The 20,733-nt window shown below is 41.3% G+C and overlaps 1 protein-coding gene across 12 annotated transcripts in view; it reads right to left on the reverse strand.

Moving 5' to 3' along the window:
- The window catches only part of otofa (otoferlin a), a 62,792-nt gene that overhangs the window by 6,875 nt on the left and 35,184 nt on the right, over positions 1-20,733 (reverse strand). For 6 of the 12 annotated variants that reach the window (XR_013133360.1, XR_013133359.1, XM_077017957.1 and 3 more), the window contains exons 6-38: positions 17,407-17,480; positions 16,871-16,997; positions 16,709-16,763; positions 15,931-16,062; positions 14,478-14,540; positions 14,211-14,295; positions 13,920-14,079; positions 13,564-13,750; positions 13,176-13,362; positions 12,794-13,017; positions 11,342-11,450; positions 7,702-7,894; positions 7,229-7,349; positions 7,013-7,113; positions 6,623-6,713; positions 6,395-6,511; positions 6,094-6,246; positions 5,789-5,978; positions 5,468-5,592; positions 5,196-5,330; positions 4,219-4,380; positions 3,664-3,735; positions 3,290-3,409; positions 2,923-3,084; positions 2,652-2,814; positions 2,184-2,338; positions 1,971-2,000; positions 1,645-1,779; positions 1,436-1,511; positions 1,131-1,273; positions 847-984; positions 594-731; positions 331-458 (exon numbers count right to left, since the gene is read on the reverse strand). Coding sequence is in view for 10 of the 12 variants with exons in the window: in XM_077017957.1 (XP_076874072.1) it covers positions 331-458; positions 594-731; positions 847-984; positions 1,131-1,273; positions 1,436-1,511; positions 1,645-1,779; positions 1,971-2,000; positions 2,184-2,338; positions 2,652-2,814; positions 2,923-3,084; positions 3,290-3,409; positions 3,664-3,735; positions 4,219-4,380; positions 5,196-5,330; positions 5,468-5,592; positions 5,789-5,978; positions 6,094-6,246; positions 6,395-6,511; positions 6,623-6,713; positions 7,013-7,113; positions 7,229-7,349; positions 7,702-7,894; positions 11,342-11,450; positions 12,794-13,017; positions 13,176-13,362; positions 13,564-13,750; positions 13,920-14,079; positions 14,211-14,295; positions 14,478-14,540; positions 15,931-16,062; positions 16,709-16,763; positions 16,871-16,997; positions 17,407-17,480 (4,251 nt within the window). In the remaining 2 variants the exon portion in view is untranslated. Of the gene's footprint in view, positions 1-330; positions 459-593; positions 732-846; positions 985-1,130; positions 1,274-1,435; positions 1,512-1,644; positions 1,780-1,970; positions 2,001-2,183; positions 2,339-2,651; positions 2,815-2,922; positions 3,085-3,289; positions 3,410-3,663; positions 3,736-4,218; positions 4,381-5,195; positions 5,331-5,467; positions 5,593-5,788; positions 5,979-6,093; positions 6,247-6,394; positions 6,512-6,622; positions 6,714-7,012; positions 7,114-7,228; positions 7,350-7,701; positions 7,895-11,341; positions 11,451-12,793; positions 13,018-13,175; positions 13,363-13,563; positions 13,751-13,919; positions 14,080-14,210; positions 14,296-14,477; positions 14,541-15,930; positions 16,063-16,708; positions 16,764-16,870; positions 16,998-17,406; positions 17,481-19,646; positions 19,785-20,733 lie in introns of those variants that run through there. The other 6 variants (XM_077017961.1, XM_077017962.1, XM_077017958.1 and 3 more) reach the window with 4 other exon arrangements.

The raw sequence follows: 20,733 nt of genomic DNA on the forward strand, positions 1-20,733 counted from the left end.
TGTGAAGATGTGCACACTTCTGACCAGCACCCAGTTTTAAATCCATACCATTGATAGCTCTCTAATCCTTAGGAGTCTGCATGTTCAATTGTATAATTGAATTGTTTCTGCTATAATTTTTATATGCAAAGGAATTTCATTACAGGAAATGGTGTATTTATATTCCATTTGCCTCTGTCTGGATTGTAATGATAATGTTCCTTACAGGAATAAATAATAGACAAAAACTACTGGAATAAATCTATGAATATTACTAGCACTACTACAGATGATACTCCAGTTCCTTTAACATCAGTGTGAAACCCATTAGGAAAACAATGAAACACTTACTTCCCAAAGACAGGATTCAGCTGCTTAGAGATGTAGTTCTCCTTGTCCTTGACCTCTGACTTCCCCAGCTTGATGACAATGTAGGGGTCAGCTTTCCCATTTATGTCTGCCGGGTGAAGGTCTGTTGCCTGTGAAAAGAAACAGAAGTGTTTTGTGTTTTTTTTTTATAGCTAATTAAATGTGGAAAGGAAGTTGAAGGACAAACATAATGTAAGAGCATTTTAAACTAAGGTTTTAAGATGAGGCATAAAGAGGCAACTCACCCTGACAACATAAATCCTCACGAGGACATTGATGGGGTCATTGTGAGGTATACTCTGAAACATGCCCATATTGGGATCAAATCCTGTTTCTCTGGTGAACTCCTCTGATAGTGGTAGCTTGTACATGCACAATGAGCCCTAGATTAAAGGTCACAGAAAGATGTTAGCAATACAAAACAAACCAGAAGTGTCACTAGGATGAGAATTAGTGGTTGGCCTTTTGGACTGCTGTTAAAATCAACAAGGCTCGTACTTTGAATCGGCCCACGATCCTGTCGTCGTCCACAACTGTGGTGTCATCATCATCTCCGGCTTTCCCTCTGTACAGGTTAAAGGTGTGAAGCCAATCCTCAAAGTGATCAAACTCACTCTCCAGTTCTTTATGGTACACCTGTGTATAAAAAACAAACAAATAAATAAATAAATAAAATCATTAGCAACAGTGGCGTAGTTTGAGCACAACCGGGATAAACTCGGATAAATACAAGCCTTCCAAATGAATCACCAACAATATTTGTGGTATAAAGCAACACTGACCACAAGCTCGTCCACTCTGGACTTTGGCGTTTTCTTCTCTGGCCCGTCAATGGCTTGGTTCTTCTTCTTGAGCTTGGAGCTCTTGACTTTGGTCTTCTCCTTAATCTTGGCGCCTTTCACATTAGCATCATCAGCTCTGATCTCTGCAAGTTAGGATTGGCGTCATATCTCACATGCAATATACTTTAACCAATCTACATCATGGATTGCACGTGGAACAGGTATGAGCGCTGATGTGGAATGTGACACCTTTCGCACTGCCTCAGTGCCCCTTGGCTCGGAGCACTGCGCCCCCTTGCGTTTACCTGCTCCGTCTGCCGCGTTCTCCAAATCCTCTCTCTCCTCCGCCTCTGCCCAGACTGCTTCCTGGGCACGCAGATTCTACATGCACAAAGAGAAAATTCAGAATCAAAACAAAACCATTTCCTGTTTTAGCCAGGGAGGAAGGAGGAGTCTGGAGGGGGGGGGGGAGTCTGGAGAAGAGGGAGCAGCAAGTGGTTGAGCAGTATATCACCTCCATCATGGTCTCAATGGAGACGAAGTACTTGGACCACCAGTCCAGCATGCTCTCGTCCGGCTCCTCGTCCTCTGGATCTTCACCCTTCTTCTTCTTCTTCTTCTTTCTCTCTTTGTCCTTGTCATCCTCATTCTATTACAGGTAAAATGACCTAACTGTTGTCCATAGAATTGTAAACTCTTAATGGTCAAAATGACTGAGTAGTTAGGTTGATATTACTGTAAAATGCTTAACTAAAGTCTTAATAGAAGATGCCTGTAAAGGAGGTTTTTAAGGATAAAAATGATTTTTTTAATCGACTCTAAATATACATCACGACTTACCACATCAATTTTAACAACAGCATCAGAGGTCTACAGAGAGGGGCCATATAAAACAAACATCAAATCACACGTATAAACAAAACAATCGTACACCAACACAATGATACGAACATGTTCACGCAGCACCACAAACTGCGACTTCCACAAGCAGACGTGCTCGTGAAGCCGAGCGTACAGCTGTGTTGATCTTTAAAATCTAGGGTTGAAACTCACAGCCTCCAGTTTAACAACGGTTTCCATCTTCTTTACGTTGGTGTCAGGGTCCACGTTGACCACGATGTCACCTGAGGGGTGAGAGATGGGGCAGGAGTCGGAATGGGAGCGGGACGTCCCGTTGGCCAGAGCCATGTAGCCACAGGCCAGTCTAGCTGGAGACGGCAGGGTCGTTTGGTTGAGCGGACAGTGCCCAGTGACCACAGAGACAAGGACAGGACAGAGCCACCAACAATTCAGAAAGACGACAGACGGAGACAGAAAGGAAAGAGGAAAATTAGATTAAAGGGAAAAGGAAAACTTTTAGAAACTTTAAAAGTGTAAAAGCTTGTTATGGTCTGTTTCCAGCCATAATTATTTTTATGGCATTGCTATGAATAAGAAAAATGATAAGAAAGAATAAGAGAGCTTTTAGAAAAAAGGCTTAGAGGAAGACCAAAAGCACTCATTCACTCATGAGATTGCTACCTGCATTGGCCCAGTCTTTGGCCTTCTTATCAGGGGGTATGTAGATGAATTTGCGTAGGCTGGTCACAGCGTGTGATCCAACCAATGTGTAGCGGCCAAATGCTCTGCAGTCCACCACCCGGATATTCAGAGGAGGGTGGAGCAGCTCGTTCTCCGGCAGGTCCTGCCATGAAACAGTTCGATACAGTGAAATACCAAATTACTAGCCCGAAAGGGCATCTAAAAGTATCAAACACGCAGCAGCAATGCTGCGCATCAAAGATGCACTCACCACTTCAAACCACTTCACCAGAGTGTTGAAGTTTGGATTTTTCTTGTAGTTCTGAATGAGGGCTGATTGCACTCCTTTGCCTGCACACTCAATGTCTACACGAGGTCGGTCCACCTGGGCCAGGTTAATTCTCTTCAGTTCCCTCAGACCCCAGAACAGAACCTAAAGGGTGACGGAATGGTTCATTCAGACACAGGAGTTCAGAGGTCAGCCAGACCACCAAAGACAAAACATCACACGCGGCACAGTCAGTCACGACAGCAACTGTCATCACATCATTCAGGTGCTTCTGGTGCTGTGGGCCCTGTGCAGTAGTCTATGACAGTACTCGTTTGTCTTTCTGTGTGGGAGGGGGAGGGGTTGGTACCTCTATGCGGTATCTGCTGAGCACAGGCCGTATACCCAGAGGCACCGGCATGATGGGCCCACGGTCACAGTCTGCTGGCCCATCAATGGGAGGGAGTTCTGTCTGTCCTGCTGGACCAAGCTGTGCATAGAAAAGCAATCAGCAAAATCACCCACACTTCCTGAACTTAGCACTCAGAACAGGAGAGTAAACAACCAATCTACTCCTAGATATCGTGGTGCAATGTTATTGTGATCATTTCCCCAAATAGCTGTCTTTAAAAAATTGTGTCTTTGCAGAAGAGAGGAGCAACAATACATAGGATGGAAACTGGTACAGAGGAAATGGAATATGAACAACAGAGAAGGAGACAGCCCAAAGGAAGGATCAAGCACCTTGATTTGAGGGACAGCAAAGGAATGGACCGCAATAAGGGCCCTCCTGATCTCCTCATCATCATAAGGGCTCTGCCAGAGGGTCGGTGAAGGGGACAAGGTGGGACAGGAGACGAGAAGATGATATGAAAGTGGAAGGAAAAGCAGGAAGAAAGTGTTGAGAAAGAAAGGGAGAGAAGTCCTCCCTGTATTATCTCTGTATTCAAATTTGGAAAATTGAGAAGTTTGTTTGCTCAGAGAATATGCAATGTTGACACTCCGTGTGTGTGTGTGTGTGTGTGTGTGTGTGTGTGTGTGTGTGTGTGTGTGTGTGTGTGTGTGTGTGTGTGTGTGTGTGTGTGTGTAATGAAATTTATTTAACTTACGCTTTCTTGAATATGCAGGGTTTTTGTACAGCCCCTCATGTGTTTACATAGAGGTGGCACAAAACTGGACATGCAAAAGGAGTGTTCTCAAGTGTTCTGGATTGTTCTGGAGTGTTCTCAAGTGTGAGTATTCGTGAGTGTTCTGGAGTGTTCTGGAGTGTTCTCGGCTGCTGATGGCAGGGTTCTGTACCTGCAGCAGCTCAAAGGCAGCCAGCAGTTCCCCTGCAGTGCAGTTGCCTCTGTAGATCTGATAGTACTCGAGCTGGGCTGGGAACCGCGGGGGGCCGTAATGCTCGTCGGCCATCTTGGTTAGAGGCTTGGCAAAGGTTCGGCCAATGAAGTCGGCTTTCCCCTGCACATCACACACAAATAACCACAAACAGGGCTGTGCAAAACCATTCTCAAACTCTGGGGGTCAGTGTTGACACACAAATATTAACTGATTCTAAAGTACAATAAGGGCCATAATTGTAAATGTAAAATTTATGTTTTGTATTAAAATTCCTTGAACAATTACACAGCTATGTTTAAAGCTGAATAAACCATTATCAATTACAGTTTTCTAATAATAGAGAGGCGCTATCATGCACAGAACTAAAGCACACACAGCCTCACAAGAGTGGCTGCCCATTTGATTTGTGCTTCCATCTCCCACACTCTCTACAGCACCATTACCACTACAGCTATAATGGTAGCTACAATTAAAACTACAACTAGTAGCAAAACAAAATCCACAACATCACTATGTTTTCAGTAGCGGGCCAAAAAAAGGTGTTTTGTGTAATCCTATTGGAATTATCCTCATGCAGTATGTTGGACTTCTTCTTTTGTGACTTGGACCCAAAACACTGCGCCTTTTGCATGCCTTGTGAAGCTTGTCTAATCTTGTGGGTAAAAGAGCAGCCAGAGAGGCTCTCACTCTGTACTGAGCGAAGCTGTCACCCAGTGACGGGCTGGGAGCTGCAGTTAAACAGGAAGACACATCCAGTCTGGACAATAGAGACACTTCCCTATAAACTCTTATCGCTGCTAAACCAGAGTGCCTTATCAGTCCATTACACATTTGTAAAATGCAGTATGGCATGACTATTGTGAGTGTCAGCCTTGCAAGTTTAAATTTAATCTAAAAGCCAAAGGAGGGCAATTTACATACATTTGGGAGCTTACCACAGTGTCCTGGTCATAAATTTCTATGACAATAATTGGAGGGTCATCACGGAGTTCGCTGACCTCACCGTAGAGCTCAACATTATCGAATATCAGCAACTGGTCCCATGTAGGACAAAGAGTCTCGTTGAGTACCTGATAATAAGCACAAGTGACATAAATACATGATGCATATACACACACAAACACATAAATTCACACACACACGCACACACATTCACACTCATTCAAATTTGTCGAATTCACTGGCAAAAAAAAAAAAAAAGACTGACCTCTGTGACCTGGCTGTGCGTAGAGAAGAAGACCCTGGCAAACGGATCAGACAGCCCGCTGGTGTCAGCGGCAAACAGGCTACGGGCCTGGTACATGTGAGCCCTCAGCTGGAACACCTGCTTCACTAAAGGGAGAGACGGGAGGCTCAAAGAACCGGCCCAAACCTGTTTCACAGCAGTGCAGACCACACACTATTCACCATACTGCCTTAATTAATAACGCTAATTCTACTGTTGCTCATGTGCGATAAATATCAGGTAAATAGAAGAGAACATGGCATGGCCTTCCACGTCTAGAGGGCACAGAGAGGACACGCGTACTGTTATACATGAGGCTGATGGGGGGCACCGGCTGCAGCCCTGAGCCTTTCACCGCTTTCTTCTCCTCAAAGCCACTGGGCAGGCCACTCAGGAAGTCCTTCCTCTGTTTATTAAGACCCAGCCACAGGTACACCTCCAGCTTAGCCTGGACAGTCCAGCCAGCCGGACCGAAGCCCTTCTTTCCAGGCAGCTACGAACAAACATACAATACAGTCACCCACTTCAGCAGCCTCGTTATAGGGACGAGGTTTTCCCAGTAGAAAGCGGAAAGGAAGACACCGCATGTGGACACGTGTGGGACGCACCCGGAGGAAGCAGGCTTTGACTTTCCCACAGTCTTTGCCCATCTCCTCATCCACGATGGAGTACAGGATGTCTTTGGACGGAATGCGCGCATACGCGATACGTTTGTTGTTGCTCATCATCCATATGAACACATCTGGAATACTGTGCTGGGGCTACACACACACACACACACACACACACACACACACACACACACACACACACACACACACACAAAACACACAGTGAAAAAAATGACACTCTTCCAGGATTACAGTCTGACGTTCTTATGCACTTGTTGGGAGCTGACGTTCGTCAGACCTCGTCGGCCAGGAAGCGGAGCCTTTGCAGGAAGTTCATAGCCGCCTTGAGCTTGTCCCGCACCGTGTTCCTCTTCACCTGGGAGCGGATGGTCTTGGCCTGCTGGCTCATGCTCTCCTACCAGTGACACGTGAGAGAACGTTAGGTCAGCCCGCCGCGATTGCGTCTACTGAAACGTCTGTGTTGTGTTCCTCAGACCTAGAGATTCTCAGAACCATCACGTCATACCATCTCTCTCATGCATGACTTCAACCTTTCCCGATCTAGCTTGGTTCTGCCTCCCTGGTTCTGGTCTTTGTTAGCCAGAGTAACAAATCGACTGTCAGGAAAAAAAGAATTAGAGGAAATGAGATTACTTAATTCATCCAGGTCCATCTTGCACAACTGATAAACACATTAGTAAAGGTTAAATAAATAGAATAAAACATTCTTAAACCACTTGGGCTGGCAAAATGTTCTCCAGGTACTCTTGAGATTGGTCTTTTCAAGGAACTACACCAACATTACAGGGAGTATGTATACATGCATACATATGTATACACTCTCTCTCAGTTTCTCTCTCTCTCTCTCTCTCTCGCTCTCTCTCTTTCTCTCACACACACATACGCATAAACACACCTGCAGCCAGTGCTCAGTTCCTCCAAAACCCCCCTCAGTCTGCGTTCAGGATAAGTTTTCTCTGTCTTTATGATCTCCTGAACATCGTTCAGACCCTCTTCCTGTCAAATTTATACACATCTTTTTTGAGCATTTTTTTAAACAGCACCCATTATCACTCCTGTTTGGTTTGTAAGAGAAGGCACCTATTCCACTTCTATTACCCTTCAAACTTACCAGTTTATCTGCTATCTTGTCCATGATGTTTGAATTGTAGAGTCGTCTCCTCTGGTCCTGCCACCAGCTCTTAATATAGATGCAGGGTTTCTTCTCAAAATAAGGTAAGTGAAAGTAGTTTCTGAAAAAAATACCAGTGCAGAGCAGCTTTGATGAGAACTTGGAAATTGTTGACGTGATAAGCGATCAGTTAAACTGGATCACATATTATAAATCTATTTTTTTCATTGCTTTTAGTTTAGGAATGGAATGTAAAATAATTGTGCTTCGTGCTGAGTTTCAGGCTCACAGTCCCTCCCCATGACACCTGTGATTGGTGTATCTATGAAATCTTCACAATGAAATATAATTCAAATCATACTGAAATTTCTATCCAGCACCTCTGTATGATTTGTTTAGCTGTGGAATTTAGTCCATTGAATAATAATGTAACATACAGACCGTTTTATTATCATGTGACTGTAGACTCTGACCTGTCTGTGATCACGGGCTTCATAGAGGGACTTGAGGACACGGACACCAGATCGCCATCATCTTCAGCTTCTTCATCAGTGGAGTTCTGGATCAGCTCTGACTCCTCTTCATCAGCCTCTCCTCCGCCATCCCTCATTTTCTTCCTCCTGGACAATGACTTGCTCACGCCGTCGATCTCATTACCATAGTTGCCTAGGAAAGGGATGGCATACACTGAAAGGTTATTTTGCTTCAAAATGATTGCCTGAATTCCTGGATTTGTGCATATTTTTCAAGTTGATTAAGCAATCCTGAGGTATTTGTCCCCATTAAGATTAATGATCAGACGTCAGCGTGAGTGCTTCAGTTAAGGACCAGCCACAATTCGGGCCATCCACACTCGATCAAAATCGAGTTGGGCACACAGATGCCTCATACAGCAGAGAAGAGAGGCCGCAGTATTCCTCAGGACCTAATGAGGAGCGTTCGTCTTACCAATATCTCTCCAAGATCTAAGTGTAAAATGTACAGGTAGTGACAAGGAACCCAGGAACATCTAAAGAACTGCATGGATCTTGTCTCAGCTACGTTCATAGCACAACCACCAGAAAAACACTGCTCAAAAATGGGATACATATCACAGAAATATGACAGAAACAATTGCTAATGAGGAAGAATAAAAATGGTCATCTCAGGTTTACCAGGAAACAACTAGAAGATCCTCTGGATCTAGGTTACATGGCAATGATTCTGAGTTCTGGAACAATGTGTCATGGAGATGATCTGATCCTCAATTCTGGAACAATGTGTCATGGAGATGATCTGATCCTGAGTTCTGGAACAAAGTGTCATGGAGATGATCTGATCCTCAATTCTGGAACAATGTGTCATGGAGATGATCTGATCCTGAGTTCTGGAACAATGCGTCATGGAGATGATCTGATCCTGAGTTCTGGAACAATGTATATTTAACAGCTGGAAACATGGTGGCATGATAGAAGCATGAGAAATGCTAAAGTGAGGAGCAAATACAAGCCCATCTGGTCTGTTCCTACAGAAGAGATGCTGGCTTTGATAGAAAAGTGTCAGTATACATAGTGCATTGCAGCCTTCTGCAAATGGAGATGCGTAGTCATAGACCTCACACAGTGCCCATGCCCTGTTCATTTCTGAATGGGCCAAGAACGAGCATCATAACTGGTCCATGAAGCAATAGAAGACGATGACCTGGTGTGATGTTACATCACATGGACAGCCAAGTCCATGTGCATTAGAGGGGAAAAATGGTATCAGTATGCACCAGGAAGAAGACAAGATGTCAGAGGAAGTGTGATGTTCTGTGCAATGTTCTGCTGGGAAACATTGGATCCTGGCATTCAACTGGATGTTACCACCTACCTAAGCTCTGTTGCAGACCACATACACCCCTTCATTTCCATGGTATTCTCCAAATGTCAGTAGCCTCTTTCAGCAAGAAAATGTGCCATGCTAAACTGCAATCCACTAACATCTTGCTACCAGGTACTACAGAACCCTTTCAGAGGACCTACACATTATTAAGCACATGGCACAAGACACACAAGAACCAAAAATAGACAAAGGTGGAGGTAGACAACTGTGACATATAGACATATTAATCTAATGTTCAAGGGTGGAAAGTAACTAATTACATTTACTCACATTACTGTAATTGAGTACTTTTTATGAGTAATTTGTAATTTTCTGAGTAGTTTTTGAAATATGTAATTTTTACTTTTACTTGAGTACATTTTGACCCAAATAGTTTTACTTCACTACATTTGAATGCCCTCACATTACTGAGTAAAAACATATTGATGGTGAAAAATTAAATGTGGGCAGAAATTTAAACTTCTGAGTCCCAGAACTGAAGGCCAATTGCGTGGCCTTGCCTTGTGCACGCCCTTTCCATTGTCTCATAATCAGGTCGTAATCTTGTGCACTTTTTTTCCAAAAGGATGAGATTTTTCTATGTTTAAATCTTCATCATTTTGTTTTATTTTGAGATGTGGGATCCTGTGGTCATTTTAGATTTTATTTTGAGTTGTGGCAACCTGTGGGCATTTTATTGTGAATAGTGGGTGTCACGGTCACAGCTCCGGGCCCTTCCCTGTGGGCGTGTCATATTGTCGTCTGCGTGCGGTTATGTCCATGTTTGTACTTCCGTGGGTGTGGGTTGTTTGTGAGCGTGTTCGTTTGTTACACCTGTGCCTTGTCTCGAGGTCACATGGGTCTGTGTAACTCACCTATATAATGTGCGTTCGCGCAGTGTCTTGTGCTCGTCTGTCTGAAGCCAAGTGTCAGCGTGAGTGTGTATGTGCTGCTTGCGCTCCGCACAGAGCTTACACGTATTTGTTTCAATAAATGTTATCTGTTCACCGTAACCGTCTTGGTGCCTGCCTCCTACACCCGGACGTTACAGTGGGATCCGGTGGGCACTGTATTTTGAATAGTTGGATCCTGTGAGCACTTACTTTTAAATTGTGGGATCCTATGGGCATTTTATTGTGAGTAGTGGAATCCTGTTGCATTTTAGTTTGATTTGTGGCATCTTGTGGGCACTTAATTTTGTGTGCATTTTGTTTTTTGAATAATTTGTAATTTAAATTTCTTTATTCTTATCATAGTGTTGTCCGTTGGACAATAGGACTGAAAATAGTTTGCACTTACTATGATGTAGATAGTCTCGCAAGGAGAGCGACAAGGACGCCCAATGTCTGCGCGACACAAGAAAGCGCACGACACCCATAGGCTACTGCGATTTAAAATTGACAAAGTAGACCCCCCGCAGTATGTGGAGATGGAAACTTACAGGTTAGTTGGTATAGGTTGTGACTGTCCTTGTGCTGTGAGGAAGTATGTTCCTGAGCCCAGCTGATCTTTTTGCAAGTGTGGATGTGCACTTAAATACGCTTTGAAATAGATTAAAACAACTTGTGCTGAATTTGGTTCATGATTCATCCATGCATTAAATAACTGAAAGTAACTAAGTAACTTTTACTCAAATTACATTTTAAATGAAGTAATTTTGTACTTTTACTCGAGTAAATTTTGAGATGGGTAATTTTACTTTTACTCTGAGTAGATTTTAGGCAAAGTAATGATACTTTTACTCAATTACAATTTTTCAGTACTCTTTCCACCTCTGCTAATGTTACACTTTTTGGTCAACACCAATAGTTAAAAAATAACTATTTTTGGAATTACATAGTCAAAGTCCAGACCTACATCTTATTGAAATATTTTGGCAGTTCATGTTTGTTGGCCTGGAAAATATACTGAGCTAAAGTAGTTCTGCAATGAGGAGTACGTCAAAAATTCTTCCATGATATTTTGAGATACTAATTAACAGCTAAATATAGTATAACCAAATACTGCAATATGTTTTTCACATAAGGAGACTGAGAGTTGAATACTGTATCTTGCTTAATAAACAGATACAATGTCTATTGCATTGTTCATTTTGTCCCATCAGGGTCCATTTCATGCATCACTGTGTCTTAGTTGAAGACATAATGTCATTCAGTGTGTGAAATGTGCACTTCAGGAATTCAGACATGGCCAGAACAAACATTTTTCACCGCAACATGAAATGAGCAATGAAAGTGATTATCATGATGCTTATATCAGTCATCCACCCACCAATAGTGACTTCAAAGTTGATGGGTTTATCTCCAATCTTCCTGTCAATCATAGTGGCCTCTAAGAAAGCTCCAAATAGGAACAACTCCTCCACTTTTCCTGTTGCACTCTGAAGGGAGAACACAAAGAGACTCTTAGCTTAAGCTTTATTGCATGGATTTTAGTGCTTGGTAACCATTTAAAATTTTATAACTACTCTGAGTGGTTCATTCTATTATATTGAATTGTTCTGGCATAGCAGTGATATACTGTGTAAAATACTTTTTAAAAACTGCTATCTTCCACAGAACGTTAACATTATCAAGAATGTTATTTATTCATTGAACTGTATTCTTTCTATACATTTTTATACTACACTCAAGTGAACACTAAATTAAAAAGAACTAAACATTGAACTAAACATTGTGCAACCTCAGGGCTTCATTGAATCAACATTAATGAATGCTGCTAACATGAATCATGTAAATAGTTCACATAGAATAAGAGATTACAAACTGAATCCACCCTAAAAAAGCTGCAAAAGTTCTAGTTTCCCTTTTCACTAAAGCTTTTGGATATGAAAACAAAAGTCATAATTTCTAGACTTTCTATATATATCAGTGTAGAATTTAACTTGAGAAATGTAGTTATTTCATTTAACACTGGTCTGTTTCCCAAGATAGGAGTCAACACAGTTGAAAATAGTAACAAATTATGAGTGATTTTAAGATGAGAACTCGTCAGAGTTTCATCTATATTTAGAGTTTTTTCTACATCACTGCTCTGAAGGTATATGTCTGGAACATTTCATGTCTCTTGTCACAAAGACTGGATCAATATATAGATTTTTACAGTGTCAACAAAAATTTTCAGTATTAGCCCCATTAATCTCTGCATAGAACTGCCTAAAGATCAAGTGTGACACCCAATCCAACCCACCAGCAAAAAAGATCAATATCCCCAGGGATCCACCCACATGCCACCAAAGCCCAGAGAGGCTGATATTTAACCCCCCTTTTCACAGTAAATCTAACCCTGAGGTCACAATAGTAGCAATAGCTGTTAACATCTTTTAAAATGCAGTCCACGGCTCTAAGAGCCAATAAATTAGTCCTTTGACATATGGATCCCTCCTTTAATTTTTACCCTTTTCACTCTCATTTTACAGAAAAGATTAATCATGTTATTATTCTTGTAAAGTTAATTATATAATGTGAAATTCTACTAATCATGGCCAACTCTTTACATGGCGTTTTCCATTGTTAAACACTTGTTTCCAAACTGTTTTGCCACCAGTGAAGAACATTGCACTGTTATATGCTGACAAGCTTATCTTAGTAGTAAAAACATGAGTTACCATGTCCTTGTGGGTTAATAGTGTTGGTTAAATTGTTGTTACAATAATTGTTGTTTACGCTTCTGCATGATTAGTTACGGTTCATTCTCAACTTACCCACAATGAGTTGAACCTACCTCTGTAATCATAGAGACCGACTCCACCTGAACATCGGTGGAGCTCATTATTTCTACAGAGCTAGTGTCCAAGATCTCCACCGCAACACTGAGAAGAAGGCGGGCCCTAAAGGACACACCCTCCCCCAGCCCCTCATTCAGGTCCTGGTGCTCATCCATCAGGGTGTAGTTGCGGGTGGAGCCATACATGTTTACCCAGGCTGGCCCCAGTGTGGGCAAAAACCCTGCAGAGAGTAATGAGAGGTCAGGGGGAAAATCTATGGTTCTGGGAAGATGTCAATTTGCTTGCTAATATCTTTAGGATGAGTGGTCTAAAAGTACATTTCCTGTACCCATTTCATAAAGTTGTGGTGCAGTCAAAATACATGACCTTCTCTTGTACCTTTATCTCCATCGTTTGAAATCTTGCGTAGGTCAATGAAATGAGTTCCTATGGCAACGTCGTTAACCTTGTCGGAGTCTCGGATCTGGATTTTCATGCGTTTACAGAGAGGTGGAAACATCTCGGTGAAGACAATCTGTTCATTCCATATGGGCTCATAGCTGCTCTTCTGGACGGATGTCTTTCCCTGTTTACACAAGAGGAGGTTTGGAGTTTAACAGAAAAGGGAAGAATGTGATTAGCAGACTGAACAAGGCAAGGTGGTATAATACACTGTTCCACAAAGAACATCAGGGGTAATTAGTGCCATACATCAGCTACACTTAATTGGAAAACAGAAGCATGTGAACCTATGAATCTAGCACCAAGCAGTGTTGTACGGTTTTACCTTCTGGCCTGCAAACTGCACTAGAACATAGGGGTCCACAAGGTCTTTGTTCTCTCCAATGAAAGCCTTTTTCACATTGGCCATGATGCTCGTGTTCATTTTAGGGAGGCCCTCTGCTCTGTAGATCTTCACATAGAATCGGGCCCACTGCCTTTCTGATGGAACACCCTCAGGCAACAAAAGATTCCTGAAAGGCATCCAATAATAGAAAAGTGATGCAGGATATATAATGATTAACTCATTTTTTGTATTTATTGCATCATGGAAAATGTATGCAAATTTAAGAAATACCATTAATTGAAACAGCATGAAAAAAATATAATACAAATGTCTTTATGTGTTTTATTTTTTTTTACCCTTCTATGTCATCATCATCTGTCTCATTGGCCTTGTGAGGAGTCTTTATATTGTCACCTTTCCCCATAATTGCTATGTCACATTTTATATAGCCCTTGCATCCTGCTGTGATGTCATCAGGATCAGATAGCATGGCCCATTTGTGGTAGAACTGATGCTCTGCAACCAATAGCAATCAGTTACCGGACAACAACAGATCAATTAACTTGGCAGTTTACCAGTTCATGTATTTATTTAGCACAACTACAAAAGGACCAGCCGCTGAGGTAATTATTCTCACGGTCACTCACCAGGTTGTGAGTAGACTGTTCCTATATCCAGTTTGAAAGTGCCAACCAGTGTACCACTTCGCAGTAGGTTTTTAGAATGAATGACCTAAATTAATAAAAAATGAATGAATTACAAATGAAAAAGTATAACACACGTGAAAATGATGTTTCTAATTGAAGAATACACACAGATTATTTGGTGTTTCAGGATGTACTGTGACATTGAAGTGAACATGTTTGTGAAGTCTTTTCTCTGTCAGGGTTTGTACAGTAATGCAGTGTACTCACCGAAAGCTTCAGGATCTTGTCAAACATAACGTCTGGCGGAACATGGAAGTCAAAGACAAAGTACTAGAGGGACAATAAAACATGCATCATGTTACAGATACGGAACAGAAATACATGTAACAAGATTTCACTCTATGAATACCCTTTAAAAATTAGCAAAGCAGATAAACCCAGAAGGCTAACTGCCAACAGCACACTGAAACAGTTATGCTAATATAACTCAGACTCAGCACTAGAATAATCTTTGGGGTGATGAATACATGGATGCAATTATATTCCATAATTTCTAAACAGTCTCAGCGATGGTGTGTTACAGTTGTATTTCCCCATACAAAATTAGCAAAATCAGGAGCCCTTTTGTATGCAACGAGAGAAAAATTCTAAAAGACAGGAACACAAAATACCAAAACGCCACCACATTTGACAATGAAGTGATCCTTTCTGAGCAGGATAAGACAGTGAAAGACTCTGTGCTGATTCTCAGCAGAGAAAACTGGAGCTGGCACTTGGTTAACTTTCACTGACATGGGCTTCTCCATTTTTAATCAGTCACTAAGGCAAAGAGGAGGGGTTATCTCAGGAGCACTGTCTCCAGCTAGCTCTTATCCTAGGCCTCTTCAGCTTGACATTATGAAGTCAGAATTCTGAGCGAGACATTCAGCATGATATCTTGCATCTAATTTAAGAAAATGGAAAGACCTAGAAAATTACAATAAATTTAAAGGAATTCATTCATTCATTCATTCATTCATTCATTCATTCATTATTAATGACCACACAACATTAATAACATGAATTATATTTGTATTACAAAAAAACTATAGAATGTTCTGTTTTTGATATTAATACAGATATTGGATATTAGTAACCACACTACATTACCTTATTATATTAACTAGAATACAATAACTATATGTAGTCCTGCAGCACTTGATGTTAAAATTCATCTTTTTGGGCAATAATTAGATAACAGACAACGATATGATTATCTGGGCAATCTAAGTACCGGTAAGACCATTTCACTTTATGTGTAGTCAATAATTGAAAAACATTAATTATAATTACTGCTGTCAATTCCAGGTGCGATTAAAAGTCCACACCAGGATTTTGCTCAAGCTTGCTAGATTTTCTAATTAGCAATCCAGGTAAAATTAGTGGAATCAACACAATCCAGGAAGCCTGAGCAAAATCCTGGTGAGGACTTTTAATCGCGGCACCTGGAATTGACAGCACTAATTATAATGGAATACAGGTGCTTCGCTAAATTATCTCAAATGCAAGCATGGACTTAATTTTGATTTCAAAAGTGGGGGGGACATGGATTCGTCGCTATTTAAATATTTGGTTTTAACCGTAAAAACTGGGGGGGACCAAAACCGGCTTTTGAAAAAGTGACCCCCCGTCCCCCCCCAAAATTACGTCTGTGAATGCAAGCATGGTACTGGTTGCCAACCTCATTGTAGTAAGGACAGTTTGTGGACTCTTTCATGGATGTGTATTTCTTGTCCTCCCCGATTTCCACACACACCACAGGGTCCATGTTCAATCCCACCAGCTGGCGAGCCTCAATTATTGTCACACTAATCTGCAAAGCAAATAGTGCATTATACTATAGTCATTAATAAAACCTCTACTATCCATGACTCGGACACTGAACTCATTTGAGTCCTTATGGCCACCTGGTTATGTATTTATTGTGACGTCCTTACTACCCCGGACAATAGTTACCCTATAAGTTGTTTTGTTGTGATATTGTAAAAAGAATTAATGTATACTGCAGTAAAGGAAAGGAACATTTATCATACAATTAAAAGGCGTAATGCAAGGGATTTGTCACGAAGTAGACCCTGACCCCTCCCTTGGGCGTGTGTATGTGTGATCGCCTTCGGCCTTTTGTCCATATATGTATTTCATTTGGGTGTGGTTCAATGTGCGTGCGTTCATCCGTCTCACCTGTGTCTCATCTCGTTAACATCATGCAGTTCACTTGGGTCTTGTTTATTTCAAGATATATTAAGTGCGTGTGTGGTGTGAACATCACTAATTTTTGTGAGTCTATTCTCCATGTGCTTATTGTTGTTAGCTGTGTGCTAAGGACTACTCGCACAGCAGTTTGTTAGCTAATGAAGCTATGTTGAATGAACACTCGTCTCGGCCTCCTGCCTCGCCCTCTGTTACAGACCCTAAATACACACAGTGTGAGCTTGGCACTGTGTCATTGTATTCCATACCTGGTAGTCCATGGGCCTTCCTGAGCTGGGCTCCATCTTAATGTCAGGCTTTGACCTGGAAAGCATTCAGTGAAGTTCAGCTTATCATAGCCGCTGCGTAAGAGTTAAACAGAGTAAGAGACTATAAGGCACTCGTGAAAGTTTTGAGAGATGTATACCGACCTCTTATTGGAGACATTGGTGGTCACTGCAGTGACGGAGGCCAATGAGATTGTGTCTGGATCAAGCCCACCTCCAAGACGCATGGCTTTGCGATCAAGATCTTCAGCTTCCAAGATGGCAGGGTCATCTTGACATAAAGATTAAAGATGAACTTAGGATAGATGCTGCAACATTTGAATTTAACTGTTCAACACTTCAATACCCCTCATATAATTTTCAGTACGAAAACCCTTCTGAATTATCTGTCCTCATAATGGAACAAAGAATCAGCTGACAAAGTGGCTGATAAGGTCAACAGCAGTCCAGGTAAGTGAACGTTCCCACAGATGCTTAACGTTCCTCTGCCCATAAAAACAGAATATTATTTAATTCCTGTCTCACTGTCCTGAACATTGCTAGTCCAGAAGAGAACTGCTGACATAACCATTCTCCCCCTTTAGCTGACAGACTGAGTCAGATTTGGTGATTTGGAGGATCAAAACATGTCCCATCCCTGTTCAAAATGGCACAGCAGAGGTGTACATGCAGACATGTACCTCCTTTCTTGTGGTCGTCTTTAGAGCTGCGTACCTTTCCAAGCTTCATGGCGGAAAACACCCCTTTTCCTGCTCTGGAATTCAAGATACATTTGAAATGGGTTGATGAGACATTGTGATGACATTTGCAGTATGTATTTTACTGCAGCCTTCGTGGAGCTGACAGTGTGAATTCATCAGGTCCTGGCTAGAGATGCAGAGAACATATTTGATACAGTGCTTCAGGTACACAAAATATTATCTGCCCACTTTCCAGAGCATGTTAACATTGTGTAAGGTGTACAGACTGCTTGCATAGATAAAGTGTGGACAGTAAATTCAGTTTTTGAAAGCTTGGGGCTCCAAACCAAATATAAAGCAAACGCCTTGATAAACAAACAGGAGATAAATTCTAAACAATAAGTTTTATCATTTATTGAACGCTTGCACAATTTTTGACCAGTAACATTGAGTCATGGTTGCTGATGTCATAATGGAATTTTTTTTAGAGATGTTTATCACAAAGACAAGCCATTTCACCAGCAAACCCCCCAATTACAAAGACCCACCAGTATCCAGTAACACTGCACTGATATTACTGTGATCAAATATCAGTATCACTACAAAAGACTGATGATGTCACAGTCTGGCTCAACAAATGAGGGGTCTTAATAATTGATCAAGATGGGCACAAGCTGCAGACATGGACCTATGACCAGGAACATACGAAAGCGATATATACTGTTTCGTTCCTTTATTGTCTTAATTTTAAATGACTAATAGCTATGATGAAAAATTTGTGACCTTTTTTAAAATTATCTGCATTTCTGCATGAAGTGTTTGAAATGTGAATTATTATTAATAATAAATTATTATAAATAATACATTAATTGAATATTACAACAAACAAAGACATTTTGCATTTGGGTTTTTTAAACTGCAGATAAACAACCATTGATGGAAAATGTTTGTAGTGGAATCTCCTATAGAAATACCATCAGTAAGCAGCTTTCTATCACTCCTGATAACTAGTGAACAACAGTCGGGCATACGGACCATTTTGACCTACGCATGTCAGTATACGTGTCATTTCAGACTGAACAGCCTCCATTAGTTCACAACACGGCATTTCATTCAAGCTGAAGGTATTCAGCAAAGCTTCCCCTCCTACGCACACCACTATTTTACACCGATTTTATACATTTATGAGTCAATTGGATAAAAAAAAAAAAAAATGCTGGTAGATTGATAGATGTTGATTTTATGTTCTACATGCATTGACTTTTGTAGAATGGTTGCCATGTCTTAGGAAACATGGCAACAGTAAATTTCTTCTTCAACCATTGGCCTGACTGTGGTCTAACCGACCACCCAAGTCTTCAGAAATCCTTATGTAACCCTTTCTAAAGTAATGAGCTCCCAAGGTCCAATGAAATCTCTTTAATTCAGCGACATTGAATAGGTTTGTGTTGTCAAGGGCGAACTGTATCTTTTTGTATTGAAGAGCACCTGAAGGGTATGGTATAACCCCAATGACCTTCTCTTCAAGAGGGCGTTATATTAAACATTAATATACTGTTTCATTGAATTGTTTAAATTTTTTAAATCAAAGCATAATTATAAAATTACAAAAAAAGTATAAAATAGAGTGTAGTTTAAATGTGTCTGTTGACATTTTAGGAGCTATTAATGCATAAATTGAAATGATTTTGAAATGAAAAAGCACAAGCTTTTTCTCATCACTGTAAACGAAGTAAGTTAGCAGAGCATACCAATTAAATCATGATTTATATGGACAATGTGACAAACATAATTCATTCTGCAACAGATTTTGGCTCTTAAGGCATGACTGATGGTGGTCAGTATAAGACAAATCTCACAAACGCAGCCTTCTAGTCTTGCTGTTAAATGTCAGCTAAATTCATAACTATGAACTTTTACCCCAGGTGTCAGTCAGATATGTTTTCATACCAAAATTATTCGTTACTCAGAGCAAACATCTGACATGATACATGAACCATTTTCACAAAAAATCAACGTAAAGGAAAAAATCTAAACCATCACTGGCAAAGCATACCTCTAATACTACACATGCACATTTTCGATAAATCCCACTGCAAGAGGCCTGTCCTCCATCACACAGGGCAACACAGCAATTCACACTCAAATCACACACACACACACAAATCAGACTGGCATTTTGAGAGCATGATATGTTCGAAAATGAGTCGACTGGTATACTAGAGTGCAAGGGTACATACCATACACACCAGGTACTCTCTACCTCCAGGGAGCTCTGAAGTGACCAATGACAAAAGGAGATACTAAGCAAGGTGGCTGTGAGCAGGTGGCCGGCTGTATGTCCACATCAACTGGCTAATTCAAGAACAGTCAAGGCGCAGAGTCACTGCTGAGAGGAGGAAGGGGGGGGGGGGGGGGGGTCACCAATGAACAGGGAACCTGAGACAACTTAGTGGAAACCAGGTTGTACACATACAAACACACGCGCACACACACACACAAACAAAGATCACAAACATACACACACACACACACACACACACACACACATACACAAACATACACACACCATACAATACACAATAGGCTGCCTCAAACACAATCATATTACACAGTTTGATTAATAAGAAACTGTGTCTCACTTTTTAAAAGCACAAAAAAAAATTGCCAAAATTTTTCATGTTTACCAGTCTTAGATATTAATACTACGAAAAAAAGGTCACGAAAGGCCATTTCTTCAAGCATCCACATGTGCGAGGCCAGGGAGGTGAGCTCCATGTAAAACTCCAACCGGAGATGGGGACTGTAATTAAGCTAGGAGGACGTGACAGAGTTGCACTCTCCACTTGGTTTTTAGAGCATGAACAGATCGGTCCTATTTAATTAAAGGCCACACGCCACCCCAGCAGCCACAGAGAAGCAAACCGCTACATCAGAAATAATAAGCCATTTAGGGTCATTCTCCACAGACCAGAACTACACAGAAAACAGGCAGTTGTAATGCAGAGGGCTGCCCAGAACAACACAATATCACAGCATATCTTATGGCTAATAGATTAGGAAAACTATCTAGGCGTTAGTCATCGGTCCTATGGTTTTTATGTAGAAGTGTTTCGATAATCTCATCCCATCTTGCAGCAGCATGTACCAAGTTTGGGACAGAGATTGTCTTAATAATGTTTATACGTCTCCGTGGACTCCCCATTAGTTCTTCAATCAATGCATCTATCCGGTCTGTTCATGCCAAGCTGTTTGGCGCAGAGAAACTGTCACTCTGTCAGACACTGTGGTCACACAGGACAAAGCCGCCCATCTCAAGTTGCCCAG

This window comes from Brachyhypopomus gauderio, chromosome 9 (assembly GCF_052324685.1).
Source record: "Brachyhypopomus gauderio isolate BG-103 chromosome 9, BGAUD_0.2, whole genome shotgun sequence".
Classification (NCBI taxonomy): Eukaryota; Metazoa; Chordata; class Actinopteri; order Gymnotiformes; family Hypopomidae; genus Brachyhypopomus; species Brachyhypopomus gauderio.